Raw genomic sequence first — 23352 nt, 5'->3', positions numbered from 1 at the left:
CCATTTGATCTTCTGGAATAAAAGGTTTAGCTTCCATAAAGGTTATTCTTTATTATTTGTTCTTTATGTTCTAATGGTATCTCCTGAAAGTCCTTAATTTTTTCTTATTATAATTTGCTTGCATTCTTGTCTCTCATCTGTGTGGCGCATCAGTAGGATCCATATATTTTAGCTGTTTCATTTGTTACTGAGCCTCCAGTAGAAATGGTACTTTTGTTGTGTTTCATTAGTTACCCACAGAGGTGAGGCTTTCATGTGGGTCTCTAAGAATGCAGACCAGCAGATAGATGGTCGCTAAAATGGCAGTTGGCAGAGGCAGACAAGCTTATAAGCTCTTGTGCTCTGTTGAGGCTTAGGATGAGTCTCCTCTACTCTCAGGAGGTTTCTCTGAGTGGAAGGGCCCTAAGCTAAAAGCTTCTCCAGACCAGGAGGTGTGGGAGCAGTTCGATTCACCATTGCAGCCACTACTGTAAGCCTACTGAAGTCAGAGTTGCATGGACAGCCCTGTCAATGTCTATTTCCAGGAGCAGTCACATTCATTCAGCCTTTTTCAGAGGGGGTTCTGCTTTTTAAGTTACTTAGAGAACTTTGAAATCCTGGATCTTGGCCCAGTGCCTCGAGGAGTGGCAAAGCAAAACTTTCCCTTTGCTTGGTCCCTTACCACATATTCTATCCCATGAGAATTCAAGAGAGCTTGATGACTCAGATAGTCTCCACACTCATCCAGCACACGTTTTGGCAATTGTCTTCTGAGAAGAGGAGGAGAGATTAGGAATGTGGGCCCAGTTTTTCCATTTTAACAGAATCCGAAAGCTACCTTTTTAAAGTTCTTATTTATTTATTTTGAGAGAGAGCGCGAGTAGCGAGGGGTGGGAGCTTGGAGAGGATCCCAGGCAGGCTCCTTGCCATCAACACGGAGCCTGATGTGGGGCTCAAACTCATGAACTCGGAGATAATGACATGAGCTGAAACCAAGAGTTGGACGTTTAACTACCTGAGCCACTCAGGCGCCCCCGAAAGCTAACTTAAACCATATCTACCTGGTGTCCAATTTTTTGATTGCCTCTGCCTGCAAAAGAGGTTATTTTTAATTTTCATTTCTGACATTGTAGTGTAGACTGAAATACATGGAAAGAACCATTAGTCATATGGTACTAGTTGAGAAAGGCCACGGATACTTTTGTGATCTGTTCAGTAAGGCATTCACTCTTTGCAAATAACCATATGTACTAAAAGATAATCTATCAAGGTGCATTTAAAAGTAATATTAAGAGGTGCCTGGGTGGTTCAGTTGGTTGAGTATCCAACTCTTGATTTTAGCTCAGGTCATGATATCACAGTTCGTGGAATCAAGTTCTGCTTTGGGCTCCTTGCTGACATCATGGAGCCTGCTTGGGATTTTCTCTTTCTCTCTCTCTCTCTCTCTCTCTCTCTGCCCCTCCCCCACTTATACACACGTGTTCTCTCTCTCTCTCTCTCTCTCTCTCTCAAAATAAACTTAAAAATAATGTTAAGGAATTGTATACTGTCATACAATGGGTATTGAGTAAGTGAACTTTCTAGGTAACCAGACTTTGGATTCTGAAGCTTTAGTAATTTTGATGGTCCTTTTCCTTGAATGCATTATACATTTTATTAGCTTCTTACATGAAATGCATTGATTATAAATTAACTATTGAAGATTCAGAGTTATTATGGTAGCAAATTTTGGGGATATCTAGTGTGGGCTATGCACTGTTGTGTTTTATGTCTCTTAAAATCAATTCTTCATCACAGTGCACTAAAGGTAGATAATATTTTTTCCCATCATAAATCTGAACAAACTAGGAGAGATGAAGTAACCTGCCCAAGATTACAGAGGTACATCCTATATCTAAGATCATATTTCTGGTAATGGAATTCTAAGCCATGAGGCCTGGTTCTAGAGTTCTAGAGTCTTAATAATTTTGCTTTACTGCCTTTCACTATTAGCATGATTGTTTAATCCTACTAGCTATTGTGGAATGAAGCTGAATCTAGGAGATACTTTGAAACTTACTTTTATAAAATGTCATTGATAGAATGTGTAGGGAAGGATATGCAATTGTATGGTCTAGAGCAATACAACATAATTCTCTTTCTGCAAATTAAGTCAGGGCCAAAGCAGCCACCCTGTGTATTTTTCTTACTGCCTGACCTTCCCTACTCAAGTTTTGTCATCGTGTGCTCTCACTCATCAGTTACTACAACATTCTATTTCTGTATCATCATCTCTACCATAGTCACCTCCTTATCAACTGGTACCTTGAAAAGAAATCTCACTGGCTTTTTCAATGGGCTGTGGGAAAGAAAATCCTTTACCATTTTAAGAATTGCTCTATAGTGATTTTTGGGAGAGTATTTTCCTCTCAAAAGTAGAATACCATTTTTGTTGACATGGTACCTGGCCATAATTATCCCTCAGATTTTCCTCAGTTTTAGGCTATTAATAGATGGCCAGGTGTAGGGAGCATTGAAATCAATTTTAAGTACTGTCTCATCTTTGGGACTCTGACAGATAGGAGCACCAGTGTATTTAAGCATATGTGTAAATATTTCTATTGCAACTTAAAATAAGAAAAAACACTGGAGTCCTTTGAGTCTGCATTCCCATCCAGTCACCAAGATGGTGCTGAGTCCTGTCTTTAGTTTGCTGCCATGACTTTCTCTTTATTCTCATTGCCATGACCTTAGTACAGGTCTTTTTGTATCTTGTCTAGATTGCCTAGAGCTTAAAACTTCTAGCTATTCTTTTTTCTCCACTTAAAGTGCATCCTGATTATGTATAGCTACTTCCAAATCAAGGCTTTTATATTATTTTCAAACTGTTCAGTGGCTTCCCGTTGCATTCAAAATGTGTTCCAAACTGTTTAGCCTAGTACTCAGGATCTACTGTGATCTGGCCCCAGCCTGCCGTTCCAAACTGTTTTCCACTGCTACTTGCAGTGTTATTCCCCTTCATACCCAGCTCAATGGATGTATAGCGTGTATGTTAGGATGTATGTTAGTATGTAGTATGGATTATGTTAGTGTAACATGAGTTAGAATCTACTTATTTGTGAATAAGAGAAAAATAACTTAACTTAGAATTCCTTGTTTTATTTTGATTTCTTTTTCCCTTCCACCATGTTAATATATTGAGTACCCAAATAACAGCTGAAAGCAAAGTATTCTGAGATAGAGCATATTGCCGAGGAGCACAGGCCTGCACGTAGTACCTACTTGCCTCATTTTTTCCTTTCATGCTGGTGTGACCAGACTCTGGTTTGGAAGTGATTGTGGTGCAGCTCTGCTGGATATCTTTGAAATTTGCTCTCAACTCCATAACTTGATATTCTTAGCCTTTCCTTAAACCACACTATTTTTGTTCGGATTATTATTCTTATGTAATATTTATTGAATCATTATCTCAGACCTTAGTGCTTTAAAACAACCATTTATTTACTTGTGTTCTGTGACTTGCTCTTTATTTAGTCAAGAAGTTCTCCTGGTTTCCCCTGGGGTCACTGATAGGCTACCACAGCACTTACCTGGCCGCTCTCTGGTGCCTAATGGTCCAAATGTTTCTGTCCCTATCTGGACTGGAAATGTCCACCTCGATTTCCTTTGTGATCTCTTATTCTCCAGGAGGCTACATGAAGCTTTTTATGTGATGGTGGAAGCTTTTCCAGAGAGCAAAAGTTTCTGCTACAAATCCAACCATCACTTTCTTTTTCCTAGATAGCTTTATTGAGGTACAGTTTACCTACAGTAAATGCGCGTTTGAAGTGTACAATTTGATAAATTTTGAAACCATCACTAAATTAAGATAGTGAACAGATCATCATTCCTACAAGTTTCCTTGTACCTTTTTGTAATTCCCTCCTAATGCTGTGATCCACCTTCCTTCAACCCCTGATTTGCTCTGTAGAAAAGCCACATTGGTTTCACTGACCATTCATCTCTTGATGGGCATTTGAGTTGTTTTCAGTTTTTGACTATTACAGGCAACGCTCTTAGGAACATTCATGTATGTACAAATACCTTTATGGGCATGTATTTCCGTTTATCTTGGGTCAGTACTGAGTGGAACGGCTAAATAATGAAGTAGGTGAATGTTTAACTTTCTAAGGAAATGTCACACTTTTTTTGAAGTTGTACCGTTTTATGTTCTTACCAGCAGCGTGTATGAGAGTTCTCATTCCCCTTTGCCAACCTATGGTATGGTATGATTTTTTAGTTGTAGCCATTCTCACGGGTGTGCATTATAAGTTTAATTTGTATCTCTCTAATGAAAAATGATATTGAACATCTCTTTATTGGCCTTGTATGTCTTCTTTGGTAAAGTGTGTATTCAGATCAATTGCTCATTTTATTGATTTGGTTCTTTGCTTTTTTTATTGTCAGAGTCCTAGAGTTCTTAATGCATTTTGGGTACACATCCTGTAGTACGTATATACTATATAAAGAATTTCTCTCTTAACAGTGTTTTTTGAATGAAGTACTTAATTTTGATGAAGTCCAGTTTATCAGTTTTGTATTTTATGCTTCATATCTTGTTTTTATATCTTCTTCTAGAGGTTTTATTATTTAGGTTTTAGATTTAAGTTTGTGATGTATTTTGAGTTAATTTTTGTACGTGGTGCAACATATGAATCCAAGTTGAATTTTTGCAGTTTGTTGAAAAGGTTCTTGCTTCTATACTACCTTTCTTTGCATCTTTTTCAAAAATAAGTTGCCCACATATATCTGTGTTTTTGTCTGTATTTGCTCCTATCCTGTGATGTGTTTATTTGCCTGCCCTTATATTAATTCAGCATCATTTTGATTACTTCAGGTTTGTAGTAATTTTTGAAGTCAGTGTTAATTTTCCAACTTTGTTCTTTGTTTTCAAAGTTGCTTTCACCATTGTAGGACCTTCTGTTTCCATATGAATTTTAGAATAACCTTGTCAGTTTTGATGAAAGTGCCTGCTGAGATTTTGATTGAGATTGCATTGAATCTGTGGACCCATTTGGACAGAGTTCTCGTCATAGCACTAGTGAGTCTTTTGACCTACAAACAAGATAAATCTCTTCATTTATTTAGATATTTTTAACTTCAGTGTTTTGTTAGTGTACAGCTGTTTCACATCTTTGGTAGATTTTTTCTTGAGTATTTCATATTTTTGATCCTATTGAGAAAACATGTTAATTTTCTGGTTCTTTACATATATAGAAATGCAGTTGATTTTTTGTATATTGATCTTGTGTATTCCAGTCATGTTCAACTTACTCTGGTTCATTTTTGGTACATTCCATCAGATTTTTCTACATAGATGATGATGTCAAAGGACAGTTTTCCCTTTTCCTTTCTAATTTAGATACCTTTTATTTCTTTTGCTTGCCTGATTTTACTGATTAGATTGTACATTACAGTGTTGAACAGAAGAAAAACATTCAGTCTTTCACTATTAAGAATGATATTATAGGTATTTTACAGATCTCCTTTATCAAGTTGTGGAAGTTTTCCCTTTCTTGCTAATTTTCTGACAGTTTTTAATCAGGATGCTTTGTAGGATGTTTAATGCTTTTTCTGCATTTGAGACTATTATTTTTCTTTTTTGGTTTATTAATATGGTAAAATACATTTGATGATTTTTTTCAATGTTAGATCAACCTTGCATTTCTGAATAAACCTCATTTACTTACGATGTATTTTCCTGATAATATATTGCTGGATTTAATGTGCTAAAATTTTGTTTAGAAGTTTTACATCTGTGTTAATAAGAGGTGCTGGTCACTAGATTATTTTCTTATAATGTCTTTAGTTTTGGGATGAGGGTAATGCTGGCCTCATAAAATGAGATGAGAAGTGTCCCTCTTTGGTTTCCTAGAAGATTTTGTGTTGAATTGTTATTTCTTAAATATTTGGTAGAATTCACCAGTGATACCATCTGAGCCTAGAAAGGATTTTAGTTAAAATTTAAGTTTCTTGAATACATAGTAGGCTTATGCAAGGTGCTTGTATTGGCAGTTTGTGTCTTCCTAGGAAGTTGTCTATTTGATAAAATAGACATACAGTTGTAAATTTTTTGTTACAGTTTTTCATTGTGCTCCATCATTATTTTAATATCTCTAGAATCTGTAGTGATGTCACCTCTCTCATTTCTGATAGTGGTTATCTTTTTTTTTCCCCCATGACCAATATGACTAGAGGTGTATAAGTGTTAATGATCTTATTTTTTCTTAATGTTTATTTCTTTTGAAAGAGAGCAAGTCGGGGGCGGGGGGAGAGAATGTTTAAGCAGGTTCTGCGCTGTCAGCAGAGAGCCCAAAGTGGGGCTCAGTCCCATGACTGTGAGATCATGACCTGAGACACAATCAAGAGTCAGACGCTTAACTGACTGAGCCACCCAGGCACCCCTAATGATCTTATTTTTAAAAAACACCAAATTTGGTTTCATTGAGTTTATTTTTGTTTTCTATTTCATTGATTTCCACTCTGATCTCTATTATTTGCTTTTTTTTTTTTAAGTTGAATTTCATTTGCTCATCTGTTTCTAGTTTAGGCAAAGGCTGATGTCACTGATTTGTGATTTTTCTTTTTTTCTAATACAGCTTTTTAAAGCTCTAAAATTTCCCCTTAAGTACTGTTATGGCAACATCCCATAAATTTTAGTATACTGTATTTTTTAAGTTTCCTTTTTTATGTCTTTGATCTATGAATTATTTAGTTTCAAAATGTTAGAGAGTTTTCCAGAAATCTGTTACAAATTTCTAATTTAATTCTACTGAGGTCAAGGAACATCTGTTGTGCATATTTGATTTTTGCATATGGTAAAACCACAACATAGATTGGTCTTATTCTTGTTGAAAATGGAGTTACTTTTTGAAGAAGTGTAACTGAAACAAATAAAATTTGGATTAAATAAATGCAGCTGCTTTTTCTGACTTCTACCCGTACCCTTGGGGACTCTGTTTACTTGTAGATTAGGCCACTTGAAGTTGTCCCACAGTTCACCAGTGCTCTTTCAGTTTTATTTTGGGTTTGTTTGTGTTTCATTTGGATAATCTTTACTGCTCTGCTTTTATGGTCAGTGAATTTTTCTTGCAAGTTAGTCATATCCAGTATATTTTTAGCCTTATATTTTAGTTTTTATCTCACATATGGTTCCTGTATTCATATCCAGTATATTTTTAGTCTCATGTTTTATTTTTTATCTCTCAAATATGGTTTCTATATTCCCTAGCCATTTGAACGTGTGGAATATAGTTATAACTGTTTTGATGCCCCTCTACTAATTCTCACATTTAATTGAATTCTGGATCATTCTTGATTGGTTGTTTTTTCTTCTCATTGTGTCTCTTGTTTTTCTGCTGATCTGCATATGTGGTAATCTTTGATTGGATCGTCAGACTTTGATTTTTTTTTTTTTTTTTAATTTTTTTTTGAACGTTTTTTATTTATTTTTGGGACAGAGAGAGACAGCGCATGAACGGGGGAGGGGCAGTGAGAGAGGGAGACACAGAATCGGAAACAGGCTCCAGGCTCCGAGCCATCAGCCCAGAGCCCGACGCGGGGCTTGAACTCACGGACCGTGAGATCGTGACCTGGCTGAAGTCGGACGCTCAACCGACTGTGCCACCCAGGCGCCCCCAGACTTTGATTTTTTACTTTGTTATGTGCTGGATATTTTTGTGGTCCTATAAATCAAGTTTTGGTCTGGGATGAAGTATTGATTACTTGGAGACAGTATATGTCCGTGTCTTATTTTATGCTTCGTAATGCGGGTTTTGAACAGTGCTCAATCTAAAGGTAATTATCCCCTACTACTAAGGGAATACCTTCCTAGGATTGCCACAGGAATACCTGAGGACCACATCCCTGAGTGTTCTAGTCAATTCCCTGTGAATTACGAGTTCTTCGGTCTGTGAATTACGTTCTTCCCTGTGAATTATGAGTTCTTCAGTCTGTGAGACAGGTACTGTTCTCAGGACTGTTTGAGCACCATACACATTTTCTTTACTGACTAATCCTTTTGGTTGTGTTCTCTCCTACCTCGAGTAGTTTCCTCACATGCATGTGTGTGGTACTCTTGGATTTTGTCTGTGCACAGCTCTCTCCTGTCTGGTACTCTTCTGTATACATTGTTTGCCTTGTTCCTCTTGGGCTCTCAGCTTCATTCCTCAAGTCAGGGAGTCTGCCAGGCTCTGCCTTAGTCCCTCTTCTCACTGCTGTGCCCTGGAAACTTTCCCAAGGGAGTAAGCTGGGGCAATTACAGGACTCCTATCAGTTTTTCATCTCTCAGGGATCCCTGGCCTTCATTGCTTCATGTTGGTGTTTCAAAAACCATTCTTCTATTTTGTCCAGGTTTTTGTTTTGTTTTCAGATGAGAGCATAAATTGGCTTCAGTTTAAACCATCCTGGTTGGAAGCAGAAGACTTTTTTTTTTTTTTAATTAGTGCTCTGTTATAAAAGTGTAGTAGTAAGTATGTATTAGGGATAATTTTTGATGACTTCATGTCAAAAGAGTCGTCACCGATTTTTGAGTGTGTGTGATTGATATATATAGCTGTTTTTAATCATTTCCCATTTAAATAGATTCATGTATCTGAATGTATAGAGTCTGAAAGATTATACAGAAATGTTAGGTAATTATTCTTTGTGGTAGGATTTGGGTGATTAATTATATGTATTTGAACATGTATAATTAATCTAAAAACAGTAAACAATGTTTACAAACCAGTGTAAAGAATTGAAAAGTGCTACTCTGTTAGTTCAGCCTTATTTGAACCCTAACATGACAGATGTTGGGATAGAAGATACATCTCTAAAATCATCAAATCCTTATCTCTTAATTATCATAGATATCTTTGTGATGCATCATTGGAGCTAGATGCATGAATCTGTCCTATTCTTCATGATAAAAATGGTATGTCCTAAGGAGGAATTGCACAATGACTTGAATTCTGAAGCATGTGGTGAATTCATGTCCAATAGAGGCATTGGATAGTAGAGGAAGGTATTGGAATTGCTTCCTGCAGGTGAAGCATTAGTTGCATCTAACAGTTGATTTGTATCATGATGCAGTTGGATTTAAAATATAAAATTACTTTTATTTATGTCATGCAGTCATAAAATAATTTTTAAAATATTTTTAATTGTAAGTAGCAAGGGGAAATTTCCCAAATGCCCAACAAAGCAATGACAGACAAAGCAAAATACAAACAAGCAATTAATAATGGTGATGGCATCAACCACACTGCCACCTCCAGATTTCACACTCTTCTCTTAAACTGTGGAATTATCTGAGGTTGTTTGCAGAGCTTTTTAAATCTCCATTTACAGTTTGCAATTGAAAAAAGAAGATGATACTTCTCTGACTGAATGTTCATACTGACTGAATTTTTGATGCATTGTTAATATCCTTTGCAATTGTTTCCAGTTCTTTTAAGTGGTGTTATTAGAGACAAGTCTGTTCCATTCTCCACTTAAGTAGTGACTTCTTTCTTTTATCCTCTTGATAGCCTTTATTCTTATGTATCTGTGACCCTTATTCCTGGGTATACTAAAGAAAGAGACTTGAGGACTTGCCATTCAAGTTGCCTACAAAAATTGTTTGGCCTCTGTAATGACAACCACAGAATCCAGTAGTGTGCCTTGGAGAAAGAAGAAAAAAAAAAAAAAAGATATGGGATGATACCAGGAAAGAGAACTCCGAGTTTCTTTATTTTGTCTTTTCATTTTCTTAGAAAAAATTAGTTCGCGCACCGTGTGTGTGTGTGTGTGTGTGTGTGTGAGAGAGAGAGAGAGAGAGAGAGAGACAGAGACAGAGACAGAGAGAAAGAAACGTGTGCGTGTGTGAGAGTGAAAGAGAATGTGTATCCGTACTGTAAGTAGATATTGGGACTGCTGCCTATAGATTAAGCAGTTGTAGTATGCTCATTGGCAGTATTTTGAAGGTGGGAAGAGAAAGGCCATCATAATACTGCATAATAACAGATTGGGTATAGTTTACAATGAAGATGCTACTTTTTAAGGATGATCATTTATTACCAGAACTTTTTAGATTGTTCAAAGGCAGAACTTGTTCAAAGGAAGACTGTTAAAGAAAAGGTCAGTGAGATCTGGAACTATATAGCATTTAATATACATGCGAAGCTATAGATACTCAGTAAGATTGATACAGAATACTAGAAGAGTAAATCAAGCCATTTATAATTTCATCTAGTATATCACATGTATAAAATTTTCTAAATGCTGTTGCAAATGATGCTATATTTTCCCTGGCATTATAGTCTCCTAAGCACTTGTTAAAATTCCAAGTATATTATTAGCATTTGATATTCTGAAATGTTGAACTTCTGACCTTGAGTGACTGATACTCCAGACAGCATTTGCATGTTATTCATCTCAGTGCTAGACCCAAATTATTTTACTTTTCTAGCCCATATAAGGTAGTAGTAGAGCTTACAAATTTTAAAGAATTACTGATCTGTGTGGGGGTTATGATGTCTGATGTAGTTTGATTTGAATCTGTTTTCCTTTGATCCCATATTCTGCACATTTGAAGAATGTAAAATTGCCCATGAGGAACTAGGATGATCTCAGCCTCTTTTCTTTTGTGTCCCAATATATTGAACTCTAGAGTTTTGGTATATATTATGAAATAGGAAAGTTCATAGCTTAAAAATAAAACAGAACACATTGCTGAAGAAATTGTTTTTCCTCTGGTGTTCCTTTAAGTGAAGAACAGAAGCAAGTACTGGAAAAAAATTTGAAAACTTGGATAATTTTTTTTTTTTCAGTTTTCTTTGTTCTACTTTGGGTAAAAGCCCACCTGCTTCTAAAATGATAAAGAGTTCAATATTGGGGCGCCTGGGTGGTTGAGTCAGTTAAGCATCCAACTTCAGCTCAGGTCAAGATCTCACCATTCGTGAGTTCGAGCCTCACATTGGGCTCTGTGCTAATGGCTCAGAGCCTGGAGCCTGCTTCAGATTCTGTGTGTCCCTCTCTCTCTGCTCCTCCCCCACTCATGCTGTGTCTCTCTCTCGCTGTCTCTCCTTCAAAGATAAATAAAAATATATATAAAAAAAAAAAAAAGTTCAGTATTAGCATGTAGTAGTTGGGTCCAAGCAGTTGCCACTTTTCTCAGGCCTGAAAATGTTTGGTTAGAAACGGTATATTTGTACACTTAAGTGTGTAGTGGTTGGTTGAGCTTCACAATTCACAGATGTGTGCCATAATCAGACAATGTTTTAATACAATTTATATTTTAATACCGTTTTCTTAACTTAGAAAAATTAACTGATCTTCAAATTTGGAAACTGAAGATTTGCTGTTTTTCTTCTGTGTCTTGGTATATTTTATAGCAAATCAGAAGCCAGTCGATTGATTTTGAAATAGGTAAATACGTCATTTTGAAGTTATGTTGTGTAAACTTTGAGTTGAGTGAAGGATTTTCTACTGTTATTTGGTGACATTGTTGCTTTAAAAATTAGAAAAATTAGTTGCCATGTTGCTGAGTTCAAAAAGGTCTGTATATTTTGCAAAATAATCACCTGCTATTGAATAGTATAATTTAATTTTAGAGTATTAATGTCTGCAACATAGTATGAACTGTTGATTTCAGTGACATCTATGAAATATTAAAATATAAAAACTCTTCATGGGTTACGTTAAACAAGATGGTTGTTTTAATTGGATAGTTAGACTATAGCTCTTCAGAAGAGGGTTCCCAAGAGTGAAGTGTTTTCAAAGTAAGAATATATAAAAATGAAATATAAGGTTTTAGTCATAGCCTTACCCTTTAATTCATGGCAAATAAAATTTATCTTTCAGACTGCATATGGCTACATCTTGTTTTTTCATATTACATCTACAAGAGGGGACAAGTACCTTTATGAACCAGTGTATCCCAAGTAAGTTTGTTGTCTTTCATTCTTTTAACAATTGACTTGCATACTTTATATTCATAAAAAACATCCCAGTTTTGCATTGTCTGAAGTGAATAAAATAAAGCCAAGTCAGTATTTTAAAAATAGTATGTCAAAAATTGCCAGGTCTCCTCTAACTATCATTACTTGAATAAAGAATTCTGTAACTAAGTAATTAGTTACTTGGAAATCTTGGGTGAATGTACTGTATCTCTTCTTGGACATTCAGGATCACTACTAATATAGTCTAGCATTCTCCAGGCCTTGTTAGGGGGGAGCTAAAACATCAGGAGGGAAAGAAATGAAATGTCAATATAAGTTACTGACACTTAACTCCTGTAGTGTTTTATACCTGCAGAGAAAAAAAGTGTACCCCAAGCAGGGGTTACCTCTTGGTTAGAACTTGATCTTTAAGCCATGTTGTTGTGTATGTTTTGCATTTTTTTTCCTTAAAATTTTTGCTTTACTTTTGAAATAAAAGAACATTTTATTCAAAGAACTTTTGAAATAAAAGAACATCCTAATTTTAAAGCAAAAGATCAAACCATTAAAGCTGGATGAATATATAAGTGAATACTTACCACACTTCTAGATGGTAGGAGATGGCCAGAATTTATTAGGTATATAAGAAATTAGAAAATACATTTTAATATATGAAAGTTTAAATTTCTCAAAATTAACAGGAAAAAAAGAACAGCGTTAAAAGTAACAAACTGGAGGAAGTTTTTTCAGTAAATAGGGCCGAGGCTTTCTATCTTTATATTTTCATAAAATATTATAGTTTATGTAATTTTATGTATAAAATGTATCTTATATTTTAAGGAGACAAATTGCTAAGAAACCCAAAGATTTCAAAAGATAAATAGGTAAAAGTAATAAGAGGAAATATAACTAACAAACACAAAAGAAACTTGTGTTAATTAGTAGCTCAAACTAAATACTACTAACTCAAAACATTAAAAACAAATCTTTTAGAAACATACAGTTTTCATATGTAAAGATAGTTTTTGGTTTTTTAAAAATTACTGCTCTGCCAGTAGAGGAATAGTAAAATGTGTTCTTAGAAGCTTCTGATAGTAGATCTACACAAAAGTGTGATAATAGAGAGTTTTGGTGTGGAAGTTAACTGTGGTACATTCTTCTCAAATAATATATAATCATTAAATGTAATATTTCAAAACATTTATAAACTTGGGAACCTGATCATATTACGCTGAGTAGAGAAACGAGTCACATAAAATTATACATGTAATGTGACTGCAACTTTGCAAAACAAAACAAAAATTAACTTAAAAAAAGCTAGAGCAATATATGTGTATAGTAATTGCTCCTAAATGGTAGAACTTTAGTGAGTTTTCAGCTTCTTTCAGCTTTTGAATTTTCCAAGAGTTTTGATTTACGTACAGTATATTCATTATGGTTTAAAAGTGTCAATGTATTTGAAAAATGTATAAACAAGGCAAAATTTTATTTAAAAAATTGTGTTATGAAAGTTGGTCAATACTGGTTAAAATTCTTGAGAATACACTTTGGGAGAGGGAAATGTAGGCCATGTAGAATGTAACTCAGATCCCTTTAGCATAGATTTTAAGGAACTATCTATGTTTCTGATTCCATAAGCCATCTATTTTTGTACTATAGTATTAGTTGAGGTGTAAGTTGACTTTTGGAAATCTTTTGTAAAGTACAGAAATTCTTTAAATGATGGAATTTAATTTGATTTTTTCAATAAAAAATTTTAATGCAAAAACTCTTTTGGTATATAAATTGTACTCCTGTTTAACGTGTTATGGATATTTTGATAGGATGTATTTAGAAATTTTAAATGCAGTTTTATGGGTAATATAAAACTTACTTTTTCATTCTAAGTGATAATTCTGTGAGCCTTTTGAAGAACTGTTGTAATTAGTGTCTTTAATTTCATTTACTTGTGCATTTTGAACTAGCGCATTTAAACCCATTTTCTTGCTTGATGTAGACATGCTCCTCTAATTACTTGATTTATACTAGTATAGATGGGCAGGGTAGGGAGATAACATCTGTCGACACAATGAAAAATACCATTTCCATTATTTCAAGTCACTACCACGATTTCATATGTTTACAGTGATTTGGAATAGTGTTTTGAGACTCCCTTTGGTGTTGCAGAGAATTTAAAAAGAGTTGCTTACCTTCTGATTTTAAGACTGTAGAGGACGCCCCTTAACTGAGTAGTAGTTCTGATAGTGCGTGAACTTTGCTGCATTTGACAGTATATAGGCTAGAGGACTAAACAAAATACATTGTGTGTTTTAAAAGTGTGGGCTTTCTTCCACTGTCTTGATGATCATGGGTTTCACTCTGTGGCTCGGGAAAGCATGTCCTGCCCTAGTGGCATGAGGAGTGCATTGCCTTCGTCAAAGGGCGAGGTGTTGGCGTCCTGTAGACCTGGCATTGGGCGTCCACTCCTTCTCTTTTCAGCTGTGCAGCTTCTGTCAAATTACGTAATACCTCCCAAACCGGAGTTTCCTCATCTGTACAGTGAGACAACCGTAGTGATTATTTCAGAGGATTACATGAGATCATGTGTATTAAGTGCTCACGTAACTGCCTAGTTTGTGGGAAAATTAATAAAGGACAGCTGCTGCTGTTAATACTATTTTTAAATACTTTTTCCTTCACCAAATTTTTACTGTGTTTCTAATATTTTAAGTGATTCTGTCCGAATAAATATATAAAAAGTGATTTAATGTGTAAATCATATTTTATATGTATATGTTAAGTGATTTTTAGTTTTTTAATATTTGACTTGATAATGTACTTGTTTCCCAGTTTAACTTCTAGTAATTGCTATCTAAAATCCAACAAAATATCTTATAGGGAAACAGTTTTGCAGAGCAAATTAGAATCTCCTTGTATATTTTACTGCCAGGCTACTGTACCCTGGTTAGTTTCTTAGATTTCCTGTAGAACCTATTTATAAAATGGGAATAAGAATATTTGTTTCTTCAGTTTGTTTGGAGGAATATAGGAGTTCATGTTTTTAAAACTTGGAAAGTGATTCATACATGGATTTGAGGAGAGTTTAAAAAAAATGTTTAGTTTTGACAGTGTATCATCATCGCCATCTGTGCCATTGTAAGCTCTGTCAAGACAGTATTCGAAGCACTTTTTCTAACTAATTTAATCCTTGTAACAACCCTGTTGAGGTAGTTAGGTACAGTTACCGCAGCACAGAGAGGCTAAGTAAATGACCAGTCGATAGTCACTAGTAAGTGGCATGGCCATGATTCAGATGTAAGTGTTTAGCTTATAGGGTATTACTCTTTTTTTTTTTTTTTTTTTTTTTTTTTTTAGTTTATTTATTGACACTGTTGGGGGAGGGCAGAGATAAACCCAAGCAGGCTCTGCACTGTCAGTGTGGAGCCCAACACGGGGCTAGAATCCACAAATGCATGAGATTATGACCTGAGCCAAAAATGAAGTCAGATGCTGGACCGACTGAGCCACCCAGGTGCCCCAATTGTGTATAACTCTTAACGACCAATACTTTACTGCCTCAACCTTATTTATGCCCATCTAGTCATCTGTTAGTTTGGGGTTTATTTGAGGAGTAGGGAGTCAAAAATAGGACAAAGGATCTGGAGTGGTTTATATGTAATAGTTCTTAAGAATAGAGGCAGTGTAATTGAGGCCAGTAGTTGTATTCTGTTCGGTTATGGAAACACTGTTATCCCTTGTTTCTCTTCTGTAAATTTTATGAGTTCATCACATGAGTTTTTCTAGAGTATCTCCGCTTCTCTGTATTGTGTGACAGCATCTTGACCTTAGACTGCATGTCTTTTTCCATTATGCTCCAACTGAGAACAGGTCAGATATCCCCATCATCTTTTGTAGTTTCCACCTAGTGTGTCCAGCATCCTTCCTGTCGATGTTGGGAGTCCCACTTTCAACAGTGGTGGCATCCTTATCAAATGACTCTTTATCCTCAGAGGTCATTTATTTCTTTGACTAATAAGTTTCACCTCTTATATCTTTTGTGCCTTTGTACATTTCATTCTGTATTAAAATGTCCTTTCATGTGAGCTATACAGACCAGTGGATGGACTTGTCCACTAAAGGTCATCTTGGCTTTTTCTTTCATGTCTTGGAACTGGCACTGAAAGTAATGGAAGAAACTGTGCCAGGGAGAAATCAGAAATAACTTGTGTTTCACTGGAGTCAGTGTGTTCACTTGTTTATGTTTAAATATGAGTTTAGTAGATCTTAAAACTGTGAATCATATTTAATTTTATCATAATGAAAATCATTTAAATATGTCATCATAATGTATACTTTGTTGAGAGTAGAGATTTTTTTCTTTTATTCTTTCTACTCTGTCAACCTTTTTTGTCAGAGACCAGCCTTCCTGAGGACAAAGTTTTATTTAAAAAAAAAAATATATATATATATATTCTAAAATTCAGTAAATTTAATTATATTTAAAAAAAAATTTTTTTTTTTTAACGTTTATTTATTTTTGAGACAGAGAGAGACAGAGCATGAACGGGGGAGGGTCAGAGAGAGGGAGACACAGAATCTGAAACAGGCTCCAGGCTCGGAGCTGTCAGCACAGAGCCCGATGCGGGGCTCGAACCCACGGACCGCGAGATCATGACCTGAGCCGAAGTCGGCCGCTTAACAGACTGAGCCACCCAGGCGCCCCAGTAAATTTAATTATATTAAAGATATACAGATTATCTTCACCGGAAAAAACCTCCAAAACAACTATTAAAACTCAACCTCTCGTTTCCTTTTCCTCACCCCCAACATAGTTTATCAGATTTTATACTTTTTTTTTTTTTTTTTTTTTTTTTTTTTTTTTATTTATTTTTTTGGGACAGAGAGAGACAGAGCATGAACGGGGGAGGGGCAGAGAGAGAGGGAGACACAGAATCGGAAACAGGCTCCAGGCTCCGAGCCATCAGCCCAGAGCCTGACGCGGGGCTCGAACTCACGGACCGCGAGATCGTGACCTGGCTGAAGTCGGACGCTTAACCGACTGCGCCACCCAGGCGCCCCCAGATTTTATACTTTTTACCAGCTGACTTAAAGAAGTAGTGTCAGGTGGGAAGCAAGTAGGGAATAGCTCTTTAAAGTTCTCATTTTCTTTCTTTTAAAAAAAATTTTTTTTAAGTATTTTTGAGAGCGTGAGCGGGGGAGGGGCAGAGAGAGAGAGGGAGACACAGAATTCGAAGGGGGCTCCAGGCTCCAAGCTGTCAGCACAGAGACCCATGTGGGGCTCGAACTCATGAACTCTGAGCTCAGGACCTGAGCCAAAGTCGGATGCTTAACTGACCGAGCCATCCAGGTGCCCCGAGGTTCGCATTTTCTAATTTAAACATGACCTGCTCTTTCAAAAATCCTGTAACATTTAAGGGACAGAAATTTTACTGAAATTACATCACATTTAGAAGAGAAAAGGTCTGGATTACAGATGTGAAAGTTTCCCCCAACATTTTACTAATAAAATTTTAGTGTTTTCTGGAAAATAAACTTTATCTGCTTTTTTCCCTTAAGGTTTTATAGAATTAGAGTATTCTTTCTAACAGTGTACCTTGTTCTAAATTAATTTTATAAACTTGAAAAGTATGTTAGTGGGGCGCCTGGGTGGCGCAGTCGGTTAAGCGTCCGACTTCAGCCAGGTCACGATCTCGCGGTCCGTGAGTTCGAGCCCCGCGTCAGGCTCTGGGCTGATGGCTCGGAGCCTGGAGCCTGTTTCCGACTCTGTGTCTCCCTCTCTCTCTGCCCCTCCCCCGTTCATGCTCTGTCTCTCTCTGTCCCAAAAATAAATAAAAAATGTTGAAAAAAAAATTAAAAAAAACAAAACAAAACAGTTTAAAAAAAAAAAAAAAAAAAAAAAAGAAAAGTATGTTAGTTATCCTAATATTTTTTATTCCCTTTGATCTTCTCAAAATATTACATGTGTCATTTGATTTCAGTATATATATTCTGTAAATGTACATATGTATTGAACTTTATATATTTTATGTGTTAGCTTACATCGTAACTGCATGAACACTTATAACATTGATGGCGATGTAACTGTATAAATTCTGGGCACTGAAAACTACTCCCCTGGTGGCCACACCTACCTTTAGTCCACTGAAATCCCAATTCCTATGTAATGTCTGTTCATTCGCTATTTTCTTGGTGCGCCTCCCTGACTATGTGTTTTACTTATCAAAACTGGATCACCTCGTTTAGAAGCTCAAGTCAAACATAATATCATATAAAGCTTTTCTCTCAACTCTCCTGTCCTCCCTCATACCCAAGAAATAGCTGATCCCTCATGTACAGTCCCATCATGCTTAAAAAAAAAAAACAACAAAAAACAATGAAAAGTGAAATTGTGAACCTTGTCTGCTTCTTTTTAGTTTCCATTCCCAGTTTACCCTGCAGTTATAGCTTTATATCTCCCGAGTAAATAAATACCTGGGAGTAGAATTGCTGGGTCGTATCACATGTCTGTTGATTTTAGATCAGATGATGGAAACTGTGCAACATTATCGAGTGTCTGAGTTTTCTTTTCCTTAAGGAATGTTGAGATTTTGTGTTTTGAGTGGCTGTTAAATTGTAGATCGCCTTGAACTTTTTGAAGTCTGTTTGTATGATTTTAGGGTGGGTTCAACCTTTACTGTAGGCTAGCTGAGCCCTTCTGAGCTCTCTATTGAATGATCTGGTCCTAAACAAGGTGTATTCTCCCTGGGTGGTCAGAACTGGAATGTCTCCCAGCCCTGTATGAACTTTACAGCTTAAAACCCTGCCAGTTATTCTTTGGCGGGCATTGTGGGGTCTCACCATATATGTACACACAGCTTAGTATTCATGCAGACTCCAGGGGAACCTGGAAGGTTTCTAGAGCTCTTTCTCTGTATCTTCTGCCTCTGATACTCCTCCACAAATGGTCACTTATAGTTTCCTGAACTTTAATCTTTTTTTCCTCAACGTACTGAGAGTGCCAAACTATGTTTGGGTTCTCCCGTCCTACATGGTAGTCTGAAAAGTGACTTCTATCAGAAAACTTTGTTTTTCTTCAGTCAGGATCACAGTCCTGTGCTGCCCATTCACAAGTGTCTGACTATAGTTGTTGCATAAATTTTGGCCAGGGTTTTGTTGTTTCTGGAGGGTTACTTTGGTACTAGTTACTCTATTGGTATAATAATAAACTGGCCGCCTGTGTGCCCATCAGTCAGCTTGAACAGTTTTCCATCTTTTTTCACTGGAGTGTGTTTTAGCATATCCAAGATAATCATTATTTCACCCAGAAATAATTTCATTGTTGATACTCTAGTAAACAATTGTGTTGACTACAAATGATCAAATACGAGGCATGGAGTTTGAGGAAAGAAACCTTTCTGGGCCTTTCTGTAACTAATTGGAGAACCAAAGCCTCTTGGTGCCAGAATTCACCACCTAGAATTGCCAGAAGTCCCTAGATTAAGCATAGCACATTCCAGAATCATTTTAAGATTCAAAAAATCTGGGGCGCCTGGGTGGCGCAGTCGGTTAAGCGTCCGACTTCAGCCAGGTCACGATCTCACGGTCCGTGAGTTCGAGCCCCGCGTCAGGCTCTGGGCTGATGGCTCGGAGCCTGGAGCCTGTTTCCGATTCTGTGTCTCCCTCTCTCTCTGCCCCTCCCCCATTCATGCTCTGTCTCTCTCTGTCCCAAAAATAAATAAAAAACGTTGAAAAAAAATTTAAAAAAAAAAAAAAGATTCAAAAAATCTGAGTTGCTTAAGGAAGTAGGTCTTACAAGTTCTCATCATAAATTGATGGTTGTTAACTAATGTTGTGGTAATCATTTTATAATATATATATATATATATCAAATCATGTTTTATCGCTTAATATCATAGTGTTCTATGCCAGTTATACCTTACTAAAATCAGAGGAAAAAAGATTTGAAAATCTGGAATGAGATCTTCATTATCATTATCAAACATTTATTATATGCCTCCTATTTGTATAGGGTGCTAAGCAGGGATAAGCTAGCTGCTCATGAAGAGAGAACTGTTTAAAGGTAATGTTGATAAAAAGCAGATGCCAAGTGAATGAATGATTCCCCAAAGTGGTACTAGCAGCTAGGGGAATGTGCTAGGTTGTCAGGGGAAGTTTTGCTTGCAGGACTCGAGCTATACTTGTGAGGAAAGCCCAGACTTAGGTTAGTTACCTTGACAGGAGAAATAGTGCATGATCAGCTGTACTCCTGAAGTTCCTGTCCATCCTGTCCACCTCCCAGATCCATTCGGTTATCTACCACATTAGTATTTTCTTCAGCTGGCCTTGAATGTATTTGAGATGTCCTACACAGCAGAGGCTGTTGCAATAAATGCCTGCTGAATTTAATTGTGTGGTGGCAGTTTTCTGTGTCACCTTGTTTAGCCCTCCAAAGCACAGTTGACATAAATTAGAGGCAATTTTTTTTCTTTTACGACATCCTTTGTAATTTTTATGACCTATTTCTGAGTACTGTAGTTTGAGTTTTGATTTTCGTCAGTTTGATGGGAATCTGCTTCCTCAAGGCTGTGGGAAGTTTGATTAATAGTTGACCTACCCTATGGAAGTTTTATTGCCCCGTGGGGGCTGCTTGTTGACAAGAATGCCTTACATTCATTAGAATGGAGAGCTGAGAAACTGTACTTTTAATTAATGAAAAATATGTTAGTAAAACAAAACTCTGGAATGGGCTTGATTTCATTTTTCCTACTTTTTTTAATGATACTGGACTTGATGTTACTACTTGAGGTAAAGATACAGCAGTTTGGAGATGTAGAGAAGAGAATCCATTTTAAATTAGAGATACCTGGGTTGTATTTAGTCTCTCCTTTTCACAGTCACTTTGGAAAAGCTGCTTTTCAAGTCCCTTTTTATGCTTTTGTGTGTATAAAATGAGAAAAACAAGTGAGCGTGTTCTTAATAAGTTGCGGTTGTTATTGTTATCTAGGCTTCTGAATTATTAAACATAATCTGCCTCTACTGGATATTATGTCCAGAGAAGTAGTATGTCCATATTTAGTTCACTAAATATGTGGATTCTCTTGTAATCTGTTTTATTTCTCCAAATCCAGTAGTAATGTCCCCACCTTAACTTCTGATTTTAGTAATAAGTCATCTTTTTTTCTTAGTTTTTTCAACTTTATTAGTTTCTGAAGAACTGATTTGCTTTCATTGATTTTTTTTTCTCTGTTCTCTATTTTGCTCATATCCAGTCTTTATTATCTCCTTCTTTCTGTTGGTTTTGAGTTTAGTTTGCTCCTTTTTCTAGTTTCTTAAGGTGTAAAATTAGGTTATAGATTTGAGATCTTTCTTCCTATTCAGTGTAAGCATTTTAGCTGTAAATCTTCCTATAGGCACTGCATTTACTTTATCCCATGATGTTGTGTCTTCATTTTCATCAGTCTCAAAGTATTTTCTAATTTCCCTTTGGGTTTTCTCTGACCTGTTGGTTAAGCGATGTTTAATTTCCACATTTGTGAATTTTCTAGTTTGCCTTTTATGATTGACGTCTACTTTTACTAAATTGTAGTGAGAATAAGATACTTTGTATGATTTCAGTCTTTTGAAATTCACTGAGATATTTTTCTGTCCAGATAGATGTTCTGTCCTGGAGAATGTTCCTGTGCATTTGAGAAAGAACATGTATTGTGCTGCTGCTGGGTGGAGTGTTCGTATTTATTTTAGGTCTAAATGGTGTATAGTGTTTAGATTCTTTCTTTCCCTTCTGAACTTCTGTCTGGTTCTCTCGATGACGGAAGTAGGATATTGAAATTCCCAGCTGTTATGATAGAATTGTTTCTCCCTTCAGTTTGGCCAGTATTTGCTTCATATATTTGTGGTGTATCTGTTTGTAATTGTGGTACTCTTCTGGCTGAATTGACCCTTTTATTACATGTACAGATCTTCCTTGACCTAAATGGGATTTTACCCCAGTAAATCCATTGCAAATTGAAAATATTAAGTTGGAAATGCATTTAGTTTACCAAACATCAAAGTTTAGCTCATCCTACCTTAAATGTGCTCAGAACACTTACATTAGCCTACAGTTGGGCAAAATCATGTAACAGCATATTTTATAATAAAGTGTTGAATAGCTCATGTAATTTATCGAATACTGTACTGAAAGTGAAAAGCAGAATGGTTGTACAGGTACAGGATTTTTTTTTAAAGTTTATTTATTTTGAGAGAGAGAGAGCACAAGTGGAAAGGAACAGAGAGAGAGGGAAGGAGAGAATCCCAAGCAGGCTGCTTACTCAGGCAGGAATTGATCTCACAACTGCAAGATTATGACCTGAGCCAAAATCCAGAGTCTGTTGCTTAACTGACTGAGCCACCCAGGTTCCCCAGGTACAGAATTTTTGTAAGTGTATCAGTTGTTTACCCTTGGGATCTCCTGGCTGATTGGGAGCTGTACTTCCTGCCTCTGTCCAACATCACAAGATTATCATACTGTATCTCTAGCCTGGAGAAAGATCAGATTTGAAGTAAGGTTTCTACTGAATGCGTAGCACTTTCACATCATTGTAAAGTTGGAAAAACGTAAGTCAAGTCATTTTAAGTTGAGGATTGTCTGTAATGTCCTTTGTCTTCTTCTTAACACCTTGCTGTGTTTAATTGCTGGTTGTATGGAAGGTCTCTTTCCATCCTTTCAGGGTCTTTGGATCTAAAGTAAGTCTCCTATAGAAAACTTTGAAATGGAATCATATTCTTAAAAAATCCATTCTGACAGTGTTTGCCTTTGATTGGAGTGTTTAATTGAGTGATATTTAAAGTGATTACTGATAAAGAAGGACTTCTGCCATTTTGCTGTTAGTTTTCTGTGTGGCATATCTTTTTGTCCCTCAGTTCTTCCATTAACACCTTCTTTTGTGTTTGGTTTTTTGTGATGTACCATTCTGATTCCTTTCTCATTTCATTTTCTGTATGTTATTTTCTTAGTGGTTGCCTTGAGGAGTGCATTTAACATCTTATACTCACAACAACCTGAATGCATTAAAAAACAATTGAGCTTCAATAGTATATAAAAAGTATGTTCCTGTACATATCTGTCCCTCCCTTTTTATGTTCTTATTGTGACACATTACATCTTCATACATTGTATGCCCAACACATAGCTTTATAATTACTATTTTAGGCATTAGTCTTTTAAATCACATAGGTAAAAAGGTGGATTTTTGAACCAAAACTAAAGCACTGCTGGCTTTATATTTACTTGTGTAGCTACCTTTATCATTTTTCTTTTATTTCTTTGTAAGACTGGATTATTCTCTATTGTCTTTCTGTTTCTTCACAAAGGACTCCTTTTAGGGGTTCTGGTAGTTAAGGTCTACTTGCAACAAATTCTCTCAACTTTCATTGGTTTGGAAATCTCTTAATTTCTCCTTTATTTTTGAAGGATAGTTTTTCTGGGTATAGAATT

General features: G+C 36.2%; 1 protein-coding gene across 4 annotated transcripts in view; it reads left to right on the top strand.

Moving 5' to 3' along the window:
* The window catches only part of RIC1 (RIC1 partner of RAB6A GEF complex), a 143545-nt gene that overhangs the window by 58739 nt on the left and 61454 nt on the right, over positions 1-23352 (top strand). For 3 of the 4 annotated variants that reach the window (XR_013551509.2, XM_060610210.3, XM_060610209.3), the window contains exon 3: positions 11821-11900. The exons of the other annotated variant lie outside the window; for it this stretch is intronic. Coding sequence is in view for 2 of the 3 variants with exons in the window: in XM_060610210.3 (XP_060466193.2) it covers positions 11821-11900 (80 nt within the window). In the remaining variant the exon portion in view is untranslated. The remainder of the gene's footprint in view (positions 1-11820; positions 11901-23352) is intronic. 4 annotated transcript variants of the gene reach the window in all.

Source organism: Panthera onca, chromosome D4 (genome assembly GCF_046562875.1).
Source record: "Panthera onca isolate mPanOnc1 chromosome D4, mPanOnc1 haplotype 2, whole genome shotgun sequence".
Taxonomy (NCBI): Eukaryota; Metazoa; Chordata; class Mammalia; order Carnivora; family Felidae; genus Panthera; species Panthera onca.
The sequence above is the reverse complement of the archived record's forward strand: the minus strand, read 5'-3'. Positions and strand labels throughout refer to the sequence as shown.